The sequence below is a fragment of the Monodon monoceros genome, unplaced genomic scaffold, assembly GCF_005190385.1.
Source record: "Monodon monoceros isolate NGI ecotype Baffin Bay Population unplaced genomic scaffold, NGI_Narwhal_1 Super_Scaffold_15, whole genome shotgun sequence".
NCBI classification, from domain to species: domain Eukaryota; kingdom Metazoa; phylum Chordata; class Mammalia; order Artiodactyla; family Monodontidae; genus Monodon; species Monodon monoceros.
The window spans coordinates 37,823,455-37,839,659 of NW_021703771.1; the positions used below are offsets into that span (position 1 = coordinate 37,823,455).

Sequence of the window (16,205 nt, forward strand, 5' to 3'; positions counted from 1 at the left end):
ACACACACACACACACACACACACACACACACACACACACACACACAGAGAGACGAAATGCACTTCTTTTACCTGAAGTCTTCACAAAGGGAATAATGTGCCTCATAAAATATTTTAAATGCCTTAGGCAATAGAACTTGTCTCTAGATTTTTTTTTTTTAAGTGTTTAACAGACAAGTGTAATTGGAAATGTTTGGAACATGAACACACATACACACACACTAATTTGAAATTATGCAAAACTATATCATTGTTTACCACAACCTGGAGCAAATCTACTGCCGTGGAATAACAAGTAACACATCTGTACAAGTTCAAGGGCCCCCAAATAAGCTCCCATTCAGATGAGAATGACATACGTGGCATGACTCTGCCTAAGGTCCGTTTAGAGGAGATGGTCTGGTATGTTTTACATTTGCTAAGCTATTTAACTGCCTGGTTTGACAAGATTTTTGAAAGGGGTGAAAATTAATTTAATTGCAGTATTGCAACAATAATTTGGTTGGCTAGCTGCATTTCAGTGCAAAAACAGGAAAGGAAGAATTTCCTCCTTAGGTTATTCTCTGATGTGGCAGCATTCATTTCAAGAGTAATGAGATTTTTAAAAAGTCAAACCTTAAATATCATGGTTTCAGCAATCTGTCCTGCTTAAAGTTTAATGCAAAATGAGATAGCATCTCTGTGAGAGCAGTTCCACATGAATGTGGACCCAGTTTTCTCCTAGACTTGAGATGGGAAAATCTCTCTCCCCTGAAAACGCCTCCGAGTATCTTCTTGACATTGTTTGCAGATGCTTTTGATTTGGCAGCACCAACGTTGACGTGTCTGTACCGAGGGAGGCACTACCAAGAATGGTGGAAAGTTTTGAAAATGTATGAGGTATACTGATGCAAGAGGCACCACAAGTTTCAGAGGATTGAGCAAAAATGGTCGAGTGAGGAACATAGGCTGTCATGGGATTTTCTGGATCTCACTATTTTCACGCTGGCCGTTCTGAATATATACACTACCCATGGTATTTTTTTTTTTTTTTTGCGGTACGCGGGCCTCTCACTGTTGTGGCCTCTCCCGTTGCGGAGCACAGGCTCCGGATGCGCAGGCTCAGCGGCCACGCCTCACGGGCCCAGGCGCTCCGCGGCATGTGGGATCCTCCCGGACCGGGGCACGAACCCTCCAGATCAGCAGTGAGCACTTCACGATTTACAAACTTTGAGTCCATTTACTGTTTCAAAATCTTGAAGACACTGTCCCAAGGCCTGATTCAGGGTAGTTCGGTCAGGTGCCGGGACCAACAGACATTCAGCTCTCCTGATAACTCAAGCTCAGTTCCATGGGCAGTTTTAGGACACTCTGCTCTATCCCTTTTCTGTCACGCTTTAAGTCCGTCACCATTTGCGTGTCTAAAAAGGATTTTGCTCTGATGTGCTTTCTCAAATACCACTCATCAAGTGGGTCTAAGAGCATGGCTTGGAATGTTTCCTATGATCCTTGTCCAAGTTCTGATTTATAGAGGATCAATATACCGATCTACCCAGGGCTGCCCTCAAGTTTGTACAGGTCTTGTCCTGCACAAGGTCACCTGGTGGAGGGGTGAGAAGGCTGCAATCCCACCCTGCTCCACTCACCGGCCAAGACGCCCGTCCAGGCTGCATCCCGAGGACGGTGTGCCTTTTCTGATTTGCATTTGGGCCAAGGGAGGCCCTGAGTGGCCCTTGATCTTCCCCCTCCCAGAGATCACAAAGTCTAGTATTCATCTCCTCCCTTACAACACTACGGACGTTTTTTAAGGAAGAGGACATGCCCACGGCAAAGGCAAATTCATTTTGAAGATATGTTTCCTATTCAGTGAGAGAGGAAGGAAAAAAGAGACAGGGAGAGACAGAAAGGAAAAGGATCAAAAGAAGAATGGAGACAAGGCTGCCCTTCTGCCTAGTAAATTGTGGATTCATTGTCCGTCCCTGGACACAGCTGCAAAAGGGTAGAAATCAATTTTTTTCTGTTACTCCACAGTGAGAAAGGAAAACCTATTTGTAAATTGAATTAAACCCAATAATAGCATGTCTGTGTACGTGCTATTATTATTAAAATTAGCCACACATACAACTATATAATCCCACGATGTAACTAGAAATCAACACTCTCCCATTTCAAAGCTTAGTAGAGACATCTTTCTTCTTTTTTAAAGAAACACCATGGCTAAATGTCACTAAGCTCTCTGGCATGCCAATACATCGACACCTCAGTAATGACTCTGGAAGGGAAGGAACTCCAAAGCCCCATCTGGGAAGAACGTGCTTCCAAATTCTTGACTTTGCTGCTGGTGCACCTCAGTCAGTCAGTAATGATTGGATATGAACTAGAACCTTCTAGAAGACGGTTTCTTCCCAAGTTGCAATCTGTGGTGCTGACTGTGGAATAAATTCCCTGTGTCTGTGTAGGCTAGGTCTTGTTCACAGAAACCCTAATCCATCCACTGGGTATTGAGTATCGGGCTGCTGAAGTGAGGGTCCGGAAAATACATTAGCAGTCTGCCCTCTAGTGGGGCAACACAGTACTTCAGATAACTAGGAATAGAAAAGATTTTTTTTCCTTCTCTTTCAGAGAGCAAAAGAATTCAAGTTTTCCAGATAGTGCAAGGTGAGGCATTTATCCTCAGAAGACAGCTTCCAGAGCTGAATTAAGCAAGGCTCACAATGATAGGGTCCCCAAGTCAGAGCTAAAGACAGGTAGTGCTGCGGTGGGCGTCCCCGCAGAGCCTGCAGGGACAAAGGTTCTTCTCACATCCTTGGACGTCTCCAGCGTCTTCCTTGGGTGATAGCATTCAGTTCCCCACACTCTCATTATAAAAGCAGTACCCACCCTAAGAGCAACCAACCTACCAGAAATGTTAAAAATAACAGGCTTCTTTGTAATTTTTTGGCAAATCATTAACACAGAAGAACCTTTCAAAAGGACCATGTTGAATTTTCTAAAAGGTCAAGATGCACAAGTTTTATAAAAAGACCAAGTCTTTGTGGCTGTTCTTTTTCAGGAGAGAATCTTTGAGATGGTGGCAAATGTTGGTAAGGCAGAAGATGATCTGGAGATCTGTTGTCTGGATTTTGCTTCTATCTTTTAAACACCTTCAGAACTTGGCTTGCTTCAGTTTATCGATATGGTAGCAGAGTTTCAGTGCAGGTCCCAGCTTTAGGCCCAAGTATTTCATGATCATGTCACTCTTCAGCAACAGGAGGGCATTGCCATCAATCTCCTGGTGGAACAGAATCAGAAAAAAGAAAACCCAGAAAGTGGTCAAAGTAATCAAATAGTGGCCACAGTTAGAGTATGGTCAGGGAGTAAAGTAAGGGAATACGGATTTACTTAGATGCATATTCTTTTAGTCCCAAGGCAAGACCTTAAGAAAATAAACGAAAGCCTACAAATACTATGTGCTCCTCTTCCCATATTCTCCCTGGGGTCATATGATACACTGGATCTTTCATATTCCTGCTCTCTCCTGATTGAAGGAATCTAACATAGTCCCAGCCATACTCCCAATATCCCACATACATTTATCTCTTCATCCAATCTAGGGCTAAACAAGCAAGAAGTGTTCAATGGACTGAATGTGCCCCCCCTACCCTCTCCCCAAATTCATATGCTGAAATCCTAACCTCCAAGTGGTGGTATTTGGAGGTGAGACTTTGGGAAGTAATTAGGTCATGAGGGTGGAGCCCTCGTGAACGGGATTAGTGTCCTCATGCAATGGGAAGATGGCAGTCCGAAACCTGGAAGAAGGGTCTCACCAAAAGCAGACCTTGATGGCAACCTGATCTTGGACTTCCAGCATCCAGAACTGAGAAATAAATCGCTGTTGTTCCTAAGCCAGCCAGTCCGTGGTACTTTGTTACAGCAGCCTGGACTGACTAAGGCAAAGTATCATCCCCTTAGACCCTGAAACTAGTAGTTACCTTTCCATTCCAGGTGCTGGTATAAGGCCCTGACTTCCATCCATCATCCTAATCTCTGGTTTCTTTCCGTGGGACACTCACCTGCCTTTCGCTGATTACCAAATTGCTAACAACACTCTATAAGGGATTTCGGGTGTTTTTTTGGCCCTGTCAATAATACTAGGTGGCATACAACTAAATAATGCACCTGCTTCATCTGAGGGTTTAGCACAAATAATTACTAAGGGAATGCCAATCCTCTGAGGTCCTGATATTGCTCCCATTTGTCTCTGAAAATGGTAACCCTCCAGACTGCATGTTGAACTGCAATGAAGACCCAGTGCAGCCAAAACAATACATACATAAAATAAATAAGTTCAAAAAATAAATAAATAAAAATTTAAAAAAAGAACACCTAATGCAGGTGGGAAGGTGGGAGGGACACTGTAAAGGTCATCTATGCTACATGTACAAGAACCCCGAGAGCATACCAACAGGTACCACATTTTTCACTGCTGTAGCCGATCATTCCCCCTGTACTACCACACTGCATCACTCCTTAGTAAGGCTGGGTTTCCTCCTTCACCTATAGAGCTATTTTCAGATTACTAGAGACAAAGGGTAGAGATTTTGGGTGCTCAGGTGGGGAGAAGAGGCACAGTACAGGACTCATAGAGCAGCCCCTCTCATTCCTCTATCCAGCCAGCCACTCAGCCAGCACTGAAGGAGCACCTACCCTGCGTCACTCAGAGCTCATCTGCGGGCCCTCCCAGGGGCCTCACTGCCGAATGTTCTCTCTTTCCCCCACTTCCTAGACTTCCACTGCCTCCTGTCATGCTGGAAGGAAGCCAGAGTCCTCCCACCCAGATCTGTCTAAACATAACCCCTCTGCGGTCCTTGCTACGTCCTAATCCCTGAAACCTGTGACTATGTTAGGTTACCTGGCAAAGGGGAATTAAGGCTGCAGATGGAATTAAGGCTCTTAGTCAGCTGCCTTTAAAATAGGAAGCGTATCCTGAATTATTGGGGAGGGAGGAGACAGTGCAATCACAGGGCCCTTCAAAGTGGAAGAAGAAATCAGAAGAAAAAACCAAAGAGTTGGCAGCCTGGGAAGGACTCAGCTTGATGTTGTCGGCTCTGAGGATGGGGACAGCGAGGTAGGAGCCAAGAATGAGGGCGGATCTCAGTGCTGAAAAGGGAAGGAAATGAGTTCTCCCTAGAGCATCCAGAAAGAATGTCAGCCCCACCGACACCTTGGTCTTAGCCCGGTGAGACCCCTGTCAGACTCCTGACCCACTGAACTGTAAGATAATAAACTTGTGTGGTTTTAAGCTACTACGTTTGTGGTGACAGGTTATAGCAACAGTCGATAACTGACATAGGAAGCTTGGCAGGTAAAGTACTAATTCTTACCTTTTTAAAAAAAATTACCATCCTTATATATTTTAGAATCTCCTAAATAATTATGCGAATATGTAGATGGCCTGCTAACCAAAGGTCATCTACGAGCCAGGCACTGTGCTGAACACTTTATGTGCATTTTCTCATTTAATCCTCAAAACAGCTTAGGAATAGGCACTGTCTGTTGGCATATTGTAGGTGTGCTATAAATGTTTGTTTATGCACAGACGGACGCACAGACAGACGGATGGATGGGCAGGAAAACAGGCACTCCTGATAAAGGCCAAAGTGAGGGAACGGATGGGACAAACAAAACTAGGTGGTTGTTCCGCTCTGAGAACCCTGTGGTTCCGTCTGGCCTCCCTTGAGTGGTGCGCCCGGGCATAGTGCAGAGCCCCCCGCAGCCCCCTGACCGTCCCCAGGCCCACCACTGTGCGTACATGCTTCCGGAAGAGCTCCACATGGGGCCCCAGAGCCTGCGGGTCTGCGTCTTTCACGAACCAGACCACATCCTCCACGGACCAGGTAGAGGGGTTCCTGCTCCTTGGCCGCCGGGTGTCCTGCCTGTCCGGAGAAGGGCTTGAGGCTGGAAGGTAGAGCACAGAGAGGGAGGCCATGAGACAGCAGGCCTCGGGCCTTGGCACCTACCTGGTGCCTCCTGTCCCCACCTGGCCCTCGAGTCCAAGGCGGCGGCCCGAGTGACCTCCTGCGACAGAGAAAGGCCAGAAGTGCCTGCTCTTGGCAGGAGCCTGGAGCACCGGAGGCCACTCCTAAGGGCAGCAGCCTCCCCCTCTACACAGAGGTTCTCTGCTCTCCCAGGGAATAGAGCATTGGAAAACAGATCTCCTCCAGCAGGTTGAAATGCTGACCCATGTTAGAGTTTTAAAGACCCCTCCTGATCAGTCCTGTCTCAGTGGGCCCTGGGCCTGCTGTAACCAGGTTCCATGAAGCTCCAAATAGACCTCTGTAGTGCTGTGATGCCAAAACGACTTCAGGTCCTTTCCGCCTCCACTGGTGTCGCCCTGAGACAAGAAGGACACAGCAGAATGGAGGGGCATTTTGTGCTTGTCCTGGGTCTCTGGTGCCACAATCTCAGAAGCCCTGTCTGTGAGAGGTCCATGCCCTGCTCTGCATGTGCAGAAAGAAGACTCACCGCCTACACTGAGCACCTCGCCAACCCTCAGGTCTGTCAGAGCACGCACTCCAACCTCCCACTAGACGAGGGATTCCTTGACAACAGGAGCCTAAGCCTGTGCCTGGTCCACAGCTGGTCCCTGGTCAGTGATTGTGGCATGAGTTGCATTGCTGCATAAATGCTTTTCCCACATGGCAGATTAAAAGGTGCAGGACACATGAAGGAGGAGAGAGTAGTGAATCAATATTTAGGCAATATTTAGGGGGTGACTTGTTTTATATGTCCCAAACGAATTCATCCTCTTTCCCTAGAACCAGCATCCCCTCCTATCTCTCATGTTTCTGAAACCTCAGTGATATCTCTACCTCCTGTCCCTTATTTGCTCCCCGCATTTAATTATTCTGAAGCTATTAGAAGGATGCCTCTCACACTGGTCTCCTCTCTTCCATCCCTGCTGCCCCAATCCGGGAACTTCTTACCTGACCCTCTACAAAGGTTTTCTAGCAGATGTCCTCATCTCACGCTTTATTCCTTCTAGAGCAAAAACTGTCACGTCTTCACACTCTCCCTAGTGCCCCTTGTGGATGCCCCTCGCCCATGCACCAAGTCCGTACTCTAGCACAAGATCAAGGGCTCTCTTTGGTCTCAATAACATCTTTCCTGCCTGGATAGAGAGGAAGAGCTTTGGTGCCAGAGAAACCTAGGGACAAATTCTGGAGCTGCCCGTCGCTAGCTGTAAAATGGCAATGCTCTCCACCTGGAAGGGCAGCTGTGAGGATGCAAGTGGGATTGGGGGCTGGCCTTATGGCTGACCTGCATCAGGTGGTCCACAGAGGGAAGGAGGCACCCTGCCTGCCTCCCTGCCCACCTCCCTGCCCGCCTCCCTGCCCTTCTGCACACTCCCATCTGGGCATACTGGTTCTGACCGAAAGTTCCTCCAGCTTCCAGTCTCCACCTTAGCTAGTGCTTTTGCTTCTCTCTAGAAGGTGTTTACCTTCCCTCCTTTCCAAAGAAGCTCTACCAGCCATCAAAGCCCAGGTAGACCCCTTCACAGACAGCATTTCCGTGTCCTGCCATCTGGATGTCATCTTCCTCTACCTTTAACTCCCAAATCTTTGTTTGCGCTTTTCTTAAAGATGCTTTCCACATCTGCCTTGTATTACCATTATGCATGTGCTTGCCTGTAACCTCCAGTTAGTTTTAATTTCTCGAGGATGATCTTTTGCATCTTCCCCCTGTTCGTCCACGGACATCTACTGAGTGTCTCTTGTGTACCAGGTCCTGGGCAAAGTGTTTGGTGAAAAATGGGATCCTCTCATTACAGAGTTTACAATCATTGACTCTCCACAGCTCCATGCAAATATATTTGTAATATGGGTTCAATGAATATAAAATGAATCAATATAGTTCGCAGAAACAGTATAAGTAACTTACACAAAAGCTTTGTGTGAGTAATCCTTAATCCTATTTTCAGGCTCTGAACAATGAAGCAGCTTCCCTACAGAATAAATCTAAGTTAGAAGTTGGGAAGCCTTCACTTCCATTTCCCTTCTTTAATCTCAGGGTGCAGTGGTTTTCTGCTGTCTCCTTTTTTCCTCCTCTTTTCAATGTACTTGAGAAGTGCACGGTTCTCCAGTAGTGCTGAGAAAAGTACAGCATCACATTTGAAGTCTGTCCTAAATACATAATAGTTTGGTTGAGAACTGGATTTACTTTGAGATTTTCCCTGCCTTTTCCTTGTTGGACCTGGAAGGGTCCCCTAAGGTGATTTGGCAAGGGCTGGGGCGGTGCATTTTGGCGGGAAACTGTTAATACACCCTAGGGCCATCTGAATGCCGACACATGCTTATTAGAGATGATTTCACTGCATTTAAAGACATCTGCACTCAACATGGGGAAGAGGAACCACGGAAATCGCATTTGCCTTTGGAGCCTGCCCCATCGGAGCGTCGGCGATAATCAGGGTGATAATAGATGCTCTGATTACAAAGACGGGAAGTCTTCAGTGCCAAGAATGATTTTAGAGTGATCAGAGCAGAGGTCAAATCTAATTTCCTGTGTTTGACAGGAAGGAAAACCACCAGACCGACTCACAACATCATCCATGGGAGCCTAAGGTCCTTTGAGCAAAAGGCCAGGGAAATACTTTCCCATGAGCCACAGCCATGGAGTTGAGCAAGGTGGTCTGGCTTGTCTTTATGGGGAGGCTCTCCAGGTGATGAATGTGGAGGGGAAGTGGCTCCGCTCCTGGCACCTGGTACTAGCTGTGGGCATTGTCAGTTTTGCTCTCTGAGGTGCTTCACAGTCATACAAGACAGCAGCAGGAAGCTGTCACAACTCGGGACCTGCACAGGATCCAAAGCACATGAATTAGCTCTAGGAGGAAGAGAGGGAACTTTCTAGCAGGTTGGAAGAGCCTTTGCAATGGCCTGTGCTCACACAAAGATAATAAGCACACTAGCCCCTCCAGCTGCTGCGAAGATGTCAGGAAGACAGATGGGTCTGGCCTGACACAGCCAGGCCAGGCAGATGTGACTGGACAGCAGCCAGACATGATAGAGGTGAAAATATCTTGCTCCTAAAGGAACAGAGCACGCAAAGCGCTTGCCAACCGCCTTTATGGGAGGTGGCATTCTCCAGCGCCAAGAACTTCATACGTGGTCGGGTCTGTTCCCTGGGCGATGCGGGAGACGTGTGTATAGTAAAACCCAGCTGTGAATGGATGTAGAATGAAGGATGGTGGTGGCTGTTTCTAACGCTGAACTCACATCCACCAGGAATAGACTGACTGTGAATCTGTCTAAAGCAACCCCGGATATCTTCACAGCCCCGGTACTCGTGCTGCTGCCTGTGAGTCGCTCTCTGTCTCACACAGACCTACAAGCACATGCATAATTTCCTTTTGTTCATTCATAATTCAGAGGAAACTTTTTAGCTAACAATAGAGTCATGTGGAAGAATGGAAGGAACAATGAGCTGGGAGTTAGAAGATCTTACCACCCACCCTCTGTGCAAGCGTCTCTGTGCTTCTTTGGTGTGAAATAAGGAGTTAGGAAGGATCTCCAAGGTCCCTTCACACCACAGGCTGTCCCGGGCAACACGAGGGGCTCCTTTCTCACACATCTGAAGCCTCATCACTGTGTCTGTGTGCAAAGCACAGTGAATGCAGAGCCAATGGCCAGGTTTTGAGCCCCTTCCTGGACCTGATCATTTTATTCTCTATGAGCCTCCGTTTCTTCATCTTGTTTCTCAAAATTATTGTAGGAGTCAAGTGACTATATGGCTTTGGGCTGGAGCCTGACAAGAAGCATCTTGGAAGGAAGCCCATCAGTCTCCAAAAGGGGCCCCTCAGAATCATTTGTGAACATTTGTTAACGTTTGCCTCTCTGGAATTGGACGCTGTCAGCGAGCAGGGCCCACATCTGTCTTGCTCACAGCTCCATCCTTGGACCTCAGAAGAGGCCCTGGCATATTGTGCTCCATAAGTATCTTCTGGCCAGGACTGACCAACATCTCTTTGAGTCTTAGTTGCCTTACCTGTCAAACACCTACCATGTTGTGAGGATTAAATAGGATAATGTGAAGCATTAAATTGTAAGAATTAATCAAAAGATAGTTGCTATTCTTATTATTATGTATCATTCCATAATGGCCAATAGATTTGTCTTCCTAAATTCTGTGGTCATCAGCTCACTTCCCTGTTCAGCCATGTCTGGTTTCCACAGAGTAAAGAAAGCCAAGTCTGCTTGACTTGAACCCCAAATTTCCCAGCATGATTTCCCTTGGCGTCCCTGCACAAACTCTTCTCTTTCCTTGGAATGAATAAGCCGTGCCGCACCTTCACTCATTCCCCGCCCCCCACATCGAGCGCTGTCCCCATTCTTCTTTCTCTTGCTGAATTGTTCTCTATCCGTCACGCAAGACCATACCCTATGGAATCAAACTCCAACCCATGGAAAGCATATAAGTGGTAATAACAATGTCAGAGTCACTTCAATTCTGAAGCTTGGACATACTTGTGGTTGGGAATGCTACAGCATCTCCTGTTAATGCAAATGTCAGGAAGTTTTTGTTATCTAAAACCTCTTTTTTTTTAATTTTTATTATTTTTTTTTGCGGTATGCAGGCCTCTCACTGTTGTGGCCTCTCCCACTGCGGAGCACAGGCTCTGGACGCGCAGGCTCAGCGGCCATGGCTCATGGGCCCAGCCGCTCCGCGGCATGTGGGATCTTCCCGGACCGGGGCACGAACCCACATCCCCTGCATCGGCAGGCAGACTCTCAACCACTGCGCCACCAGGGAAGCCCTAAAACCTCTTTATAGTTCTTAGTGATTATATCTTGGGTGAGAGACAGAGGAGAGCTCTCAGATTTTCACCTGAGTATCAGCAAAAAACAGGGAAACGTGTCCTTTGAATACATCCCTTCAGAGTCCACTGACAGAGGCGATGGGCATGATGTATCAAGACAGCAGGAGGAATTACAAACAGTGCTGCAAAAAATTTCCTTGCACATGTCTCTGAGGAAGTTTTTATAGGTTATGTTCCTAGAAGTATTATTGGGTCATAGGACATGGAACATATTTAATGGCATATATACAGTAATTTGGGTAGCATTAGCACCATCATGATATTGGGTCAATTGATGGGTATAATTTAACTATTGATTTATTCATTTTTATGTCCTTTAATAATATTTCATAATTTTTTAAATAAAAGGGTTGCACATTAAAAAAAAAAAAAAAAAAAAAGACAACAGGAGGCCAGGGTAGGTATTCACATGAGAGAGAGGACTGAGAAGTTTGTCACGTCATCGATACCTACTGCCCTGTGCAGCCTCATGCCACTTTCTGGCTTCTGCGGTTTTAAACCATTCTGATTAGCACCATGGGGGAGAATCCATTTCTATGGCCCTTCCAGGTTTATGACTTAGGTCAAACCCCCTTAAAGAGATATGGTTTCTTAATACCAACTGCTTTCACTTGGGATGCAATTTCAGAGCAATACTGAGCACTTCTTTGGGTGGAGGGAAAACTTAACAGCCCTCCAGAGGGCCTGCAGCCGGCGCCTGGACTGGCAGCTAGGTGACAAATGGGTAAGGAGGCCAGGGGTTTTCTCTCCTACTTTAATATACTGCCACTCAATTCAGCATGGTTTATCTCCATGGTTTCCAAATGCGTTTAGCTGTGCAAACTTTGTTCACACTACACAAATGTAGAACCCCACTCTTCAAATGTGAAGAGGTCCTGGTTAAAGAGGGCAGCGTTGGAGTACCATCTGCTCCCATCCCCTCTCTCCTATGCCCTAGAACCTCTGAGGGACCCCTTGAAGCCCATTTTGCATGGTTTGAAAATCCCTGGGTTAATTTTGAAAGCCACCTTTGGAGTCAGTTGAAGTCAAATCCTGACTAAACACTTGACTGACTTGATCTTCAATTGCTGTATATGTAAACTGAATATAATAATACCTACAATAATAATATATACTTGCTATAATCATAAATTATAAGATATAACTTATAATAAGTCAGAAATATTGTGTGGAAAGTGTCTGGCCCACAGTAGGTGCTCAATAAATAGCTATTTAGGATATGCCTCAAACAGGCCCCTTACCTGGGGCTGCAGAGGATTCAAATATGAGTGAGAGACCTCATGAAGCTGAGAGTCTGGCTCCTACTATGGGACAAGAGAGAGGAAGTACTAGAGATGAGGAGACAAAGTGCCACAGGAGGAAACAGGAGGGAAGGAACATTTCTAATCAGCAGTGACTGAAACTGCCAGTTGCCGACCCAATCTTTTTTCCACTTCCGCTTACATCTTCCTGGCCACGGTCAGTGGCTTGCTTGGAGCGGAAGGCAGCAGGCGCTGGTGGGCTCCATTTCTCTGGTCCCACCCAAGATCCTGAGAGGCAGAAGTCCTGAGCTAGTGGGGCTCTCCTGGGGTGCATCTAGGGCTCTGACAGAGAGGGCTCTCTCAGAGCTTGTTCTGAGCAAGGGTCTGGGCTTCCCTTTGGCTAGATTACTCAGACAGTAGATGAGGACCTAATTCCAGGAGAACAAAGGGCTGAAGCAGAGATGAAAAGGAAGGACAGGGGGGCTGTTGGAGTTGGGATGGGAGTTCGTCCCAGGACTCTGTTGGAGGAGGCAGAAAGAGAAAGGGGGAGGGAGCTAAATACCTGAGACCCCTTTGAAGGGTCCTGGATTCCCCTCATCTGGGCCACCAGATGGGCTGGGATGGGGCAGACAACTCTTCAGTGATGGAGTGGTAGAAGTTCTCTCCATTCAAATCGTGCCTTCCCCTTACTGCTTGAAATCCTACGCTTAAGACATAGGGTCTAAGATTTCACCAACTTAAATAGGAGAGTAAATATCTCCTTTTTAAAGGATGGCAATACTCTTAGGTTTATGAGTCCATTCAATCAGCCTGGTGTCCTGTGATCACCACCTCGAGCAGCTGGGAATTGCACTGAGGAGAAGAGGCTGAGAGAAGGAGATGTGTGATGGGCAGAGGGACCCCAGAATGAGGGCTTTGACAAGCAGAGGCAATGTGAGGGCACTGGGCTCCATGGGGGGAGTGGAATGGGGTAGAGAGAAAGAATGTTTCCTGAATGCCTACTATATGTCTGATATTACACTAACTCTGGGGATAAACCTAGGAAATAACTGTTCCCCTCATTTACTTTATGATGCGGGTTTGTGCCAGATTTTGTTCCCTTCTCTTGTTCTTAGAAATCAGATGCAACAACGTCTCTCCCCTTTGGAAAATGGGCTCTGCCCACTCAAACCTGCCTGGCCGACGGCCCTGCATGACAATGTTGGGGAGCAGGGCCATCCATGTTTGGCAAGAGCCCCCATGGCTGAGGGAACAGTGCCTTGCCCCTCAAAACTGCCTCCCCTCCTCGGCCCACAGAGGCTCATCTGTGATGGTGAGGCTCTTTGAGGGGAGTGTGCGGAGGATCTGGGATCATACGCAATAGCTCACCACTGTGGCTCTCAGGGCTACCAGTGGACGAGCCAAGGCTCAGAACAGAAATGCCAGAGAAGACAGCCAGCCCGCAGGAGGCACCAGAGGGGCAAGATGAAGACTCCCTGACTCCCGGGCCTCTGGCCTCCTTTCTTTAGAGTTCTCAGGTGTAGAGTTGATGGGCTGTGATCTGTTGGGGGGTGTGTTCACGTGATCTGTCATTGCTGATGTTTATCGAGCTCTTACTAACTCTTAGGCCTTGTACTAAATACACATATGAATTTATTTAATCCTCCCAACAAACCTATGAAGTAGGTGCTATTATTATGATTCCAATTTCACAGGTGAGGAAACTGAGGCACAAAGAAGTTCAGACTTGCAAAAGGTCACACAGTCAGAAAATGGCAGATCCAGGATTCCAGCCCAGGCCATCGGGCTCCATAGTCCATGTGATTATCCACTATGCTCTATTCATACTCAAATACTGAATTGAAAATGATTTTTTTTAATAACATAAATCAAAATGGACATCAAGCTACCCCTAGAATGACAGTACCTTCCTACACTGCATTCCAATAAGCTAACTTTAATGGGTGAGACAGAAGTAGCATCATAACCAGTATTGTGGGGGGCCTTTCCTAGTGGTCCAGTGGGTAAGACTCTGGGCTCCCAACACAGGGGGCCTGGGTTCGATCCCTGGTTGGGGAACTAGATCCCACATGCATGCCACAACTAAGAGTTCACATGCCACAACTAAGACCCGGTGCAGCCTAAATAAATAAATAAATGGAAAACCAAACCAAAACAAAAAGACTTACGGGACAAAAAAATAAATAAATAACCAGCATTGTGGGAATTTTACTTAACTCTGGTCTGCCTATGTGTTTGTACCCTGCAAGAGTCAACCACTGTGCAAGAGAAAAGTCTTTAGCAACTTCTGGTTCTTCTTTTTCCGGGCACAGAGTTAGTCTACACCTCTCAGATTCCTCCAGAGTTAAGTGTGGTAAAATGGCCAGCTCTTGCCAATGAAACGTGAGTAGAAGCGATGGGCATCACTTCCAGGCTCTAGGGAAACATGTTCATCTTCCTCGTTTGTTCCTTCCGTTTCTACCACTAGATGTGTGGGGCATGGGGGCCATAGGGGACAGGAGAGCCATGAAATGGACAGATCCTGGATCCCTGAGTTGGGATACACACACCAACTAGGAACACCCACTTTGGACTCCTGGATAAAAAACTTCTATTGTATTTGAGCCACTGTACATTTTGGATTCTACTTATTCCTACAGCCTAACTTACTCTAATATACCATTTTCTTTGCTTATGGTCAAAGGTTGAAGTCAGCTGCCCTCAAGAACAACAAAAATCCATGAAGGGATTTGTGGAAACTTCTAATTTCCCAGTGTTGCTGTGTTCAAACCGCCACGGTCCCCCGGTCTCCCTACATTTGGTGGTCCCAGGGCGAGGGCAGAGGAGGTTAGGTCATGGGGAAGCCAGTGCACGCATTACATTACCACATCTGTTTCCTTCAAGAGAGGTCCCGTTACTCTTGGGGCTGGAGCCAGGGGGCCTCAGCCCAGGTGCTGAGGGGCCTCCAGAAGACATGGGGCTGGTATGGGGACCACCGACTGTGGTGGCTGAGCCTCCCCCAAGGTGGCCGTCTCCAGAGTTCTGCCTCTTGCAGTACAACGAAGAGGAGGTGGGCAGGGAGCCCCTGTGGCTAAAGGCGGAGGAGGAGTCCACGCTGTAGCGGCTCATGCTCGCAGGGTTCACCAGGCACTCCTCAGTGGTGACTGTTTTTGCTAAGCAAGAAGGCAGAGCAGAGAAGCAGAGATCAGAGAGCAGTTCATGAAGACACCTGGTGCTGGGTCTTGGAAAACCTTTCCCCAGCAGCACAGGTGCCGCTATCTGTGGGGATGGCAGATGAGAAGGAATGGATACCACGGCATAATCCCAAATAGTTCACCTCTCAGCAGATTGGCACCTCACCAACGAAGCATCTTTTAGTAGGGATTGGGACATGTGACCCTCCATGTTCTGAGGAAAATGTGATTATCTTGGTTATTGATGACTTGTAAATAAAATTCAAACAAAGGTCTTTCTCCCTCCATGGCTCTGCTCCTCCAGGAGTTTCTGCCAGCTTGTCAGAATCTCCCTGCTCCCTCTTTTCTTGCCCATCACCACTGCCTCCCGCACCTGGCCCATGATTCCTGGGAGAGATCAAGCCAGAGTTACAGTGTCCCAGAGTTAGGAGTAACAACTTTGGCCTGGGTTTTTTTTTTTTTTTTAACATCTTTATTGGAGTATAGTTGCTTTACAATGGTGTGTTACTTTCTGCTTTATAACAAAGTGAATCAGCTATATGTATACATATATCCCCATATCTCCTCCCTCTTGCGTCTCCCTCCCACCCTCCCTATCCCACCCCTCTAGGTGGTCACAAAGCACTGAGTTGATGTCCCTGTGTGATGCAGCTGCTTCCCGAAGCTATCTATTTTACATTTGGTTGTGCGTACAGGTCAATGCTACTCTCTCACTTCGTCCCCTTCCCCCTCCCCTTGTCCTCATGTCCATTATCTACGTCTGTGTCTTTATTCCTGTCCTGCCCCTAGGTTCATCAGAACCTTTTTTTATTTTAGATTCCATTTATATGTGTTAGCATCCAGTATTTGTTTTTCTCTTTCTGACTTACTTCACTCTGTATGACAGACTCTAGGTCCATCCACCTCACTACAAATAACTCAATTTCATTTCTTTTTATGGCTGAGTAATATTCCATT

At 46.9% G+C, this 16,205-nt stretch overlaps 1 protein-coding gene across 6 annotated transcripts in view; it reads right to left on the reverse strand.

Moving 5' to 3' along the window:
- Nucleotides 1–16,205, reverse strand: part of SCML4 (Scm polycomb group protein like 4) — a 113,046-nt gene that overhangs the window by 6,491 nt on the left and 90,350 nt on the right. For 4 of the 6 annotated variants that reach the window (XM_029223632.1, XM_029223633.1, XM_029223631.1 and 1 more), the window contains 3 exons: nucleotides 14,940–15,227; nucleotides 5,771–5,916; nucleotides 616–3,250 (listed from right to left, as the gene is read on the reverse strand). In XM_029223632.1, the coding sequence (XP_029079465.1) occupies nucleotides 3,125–3,250; nucleotides 5,771–5,916; nucleotides 14,940–15,227 (560 nt within the window). In that variant the 3' untranslated portion in view covers nucleotides 616–3,124. Of the gene's footprint in view, nucleotides 1–615; nucleotides 3,251–5,770; nucleotides 5,917–14,934; nucleotides 15,228–16,205 lie in introns of those variants that run through there. The other 2 variants (XM_029223636.1, XM_029223637.1) reach the window with 2 other exon arrangements.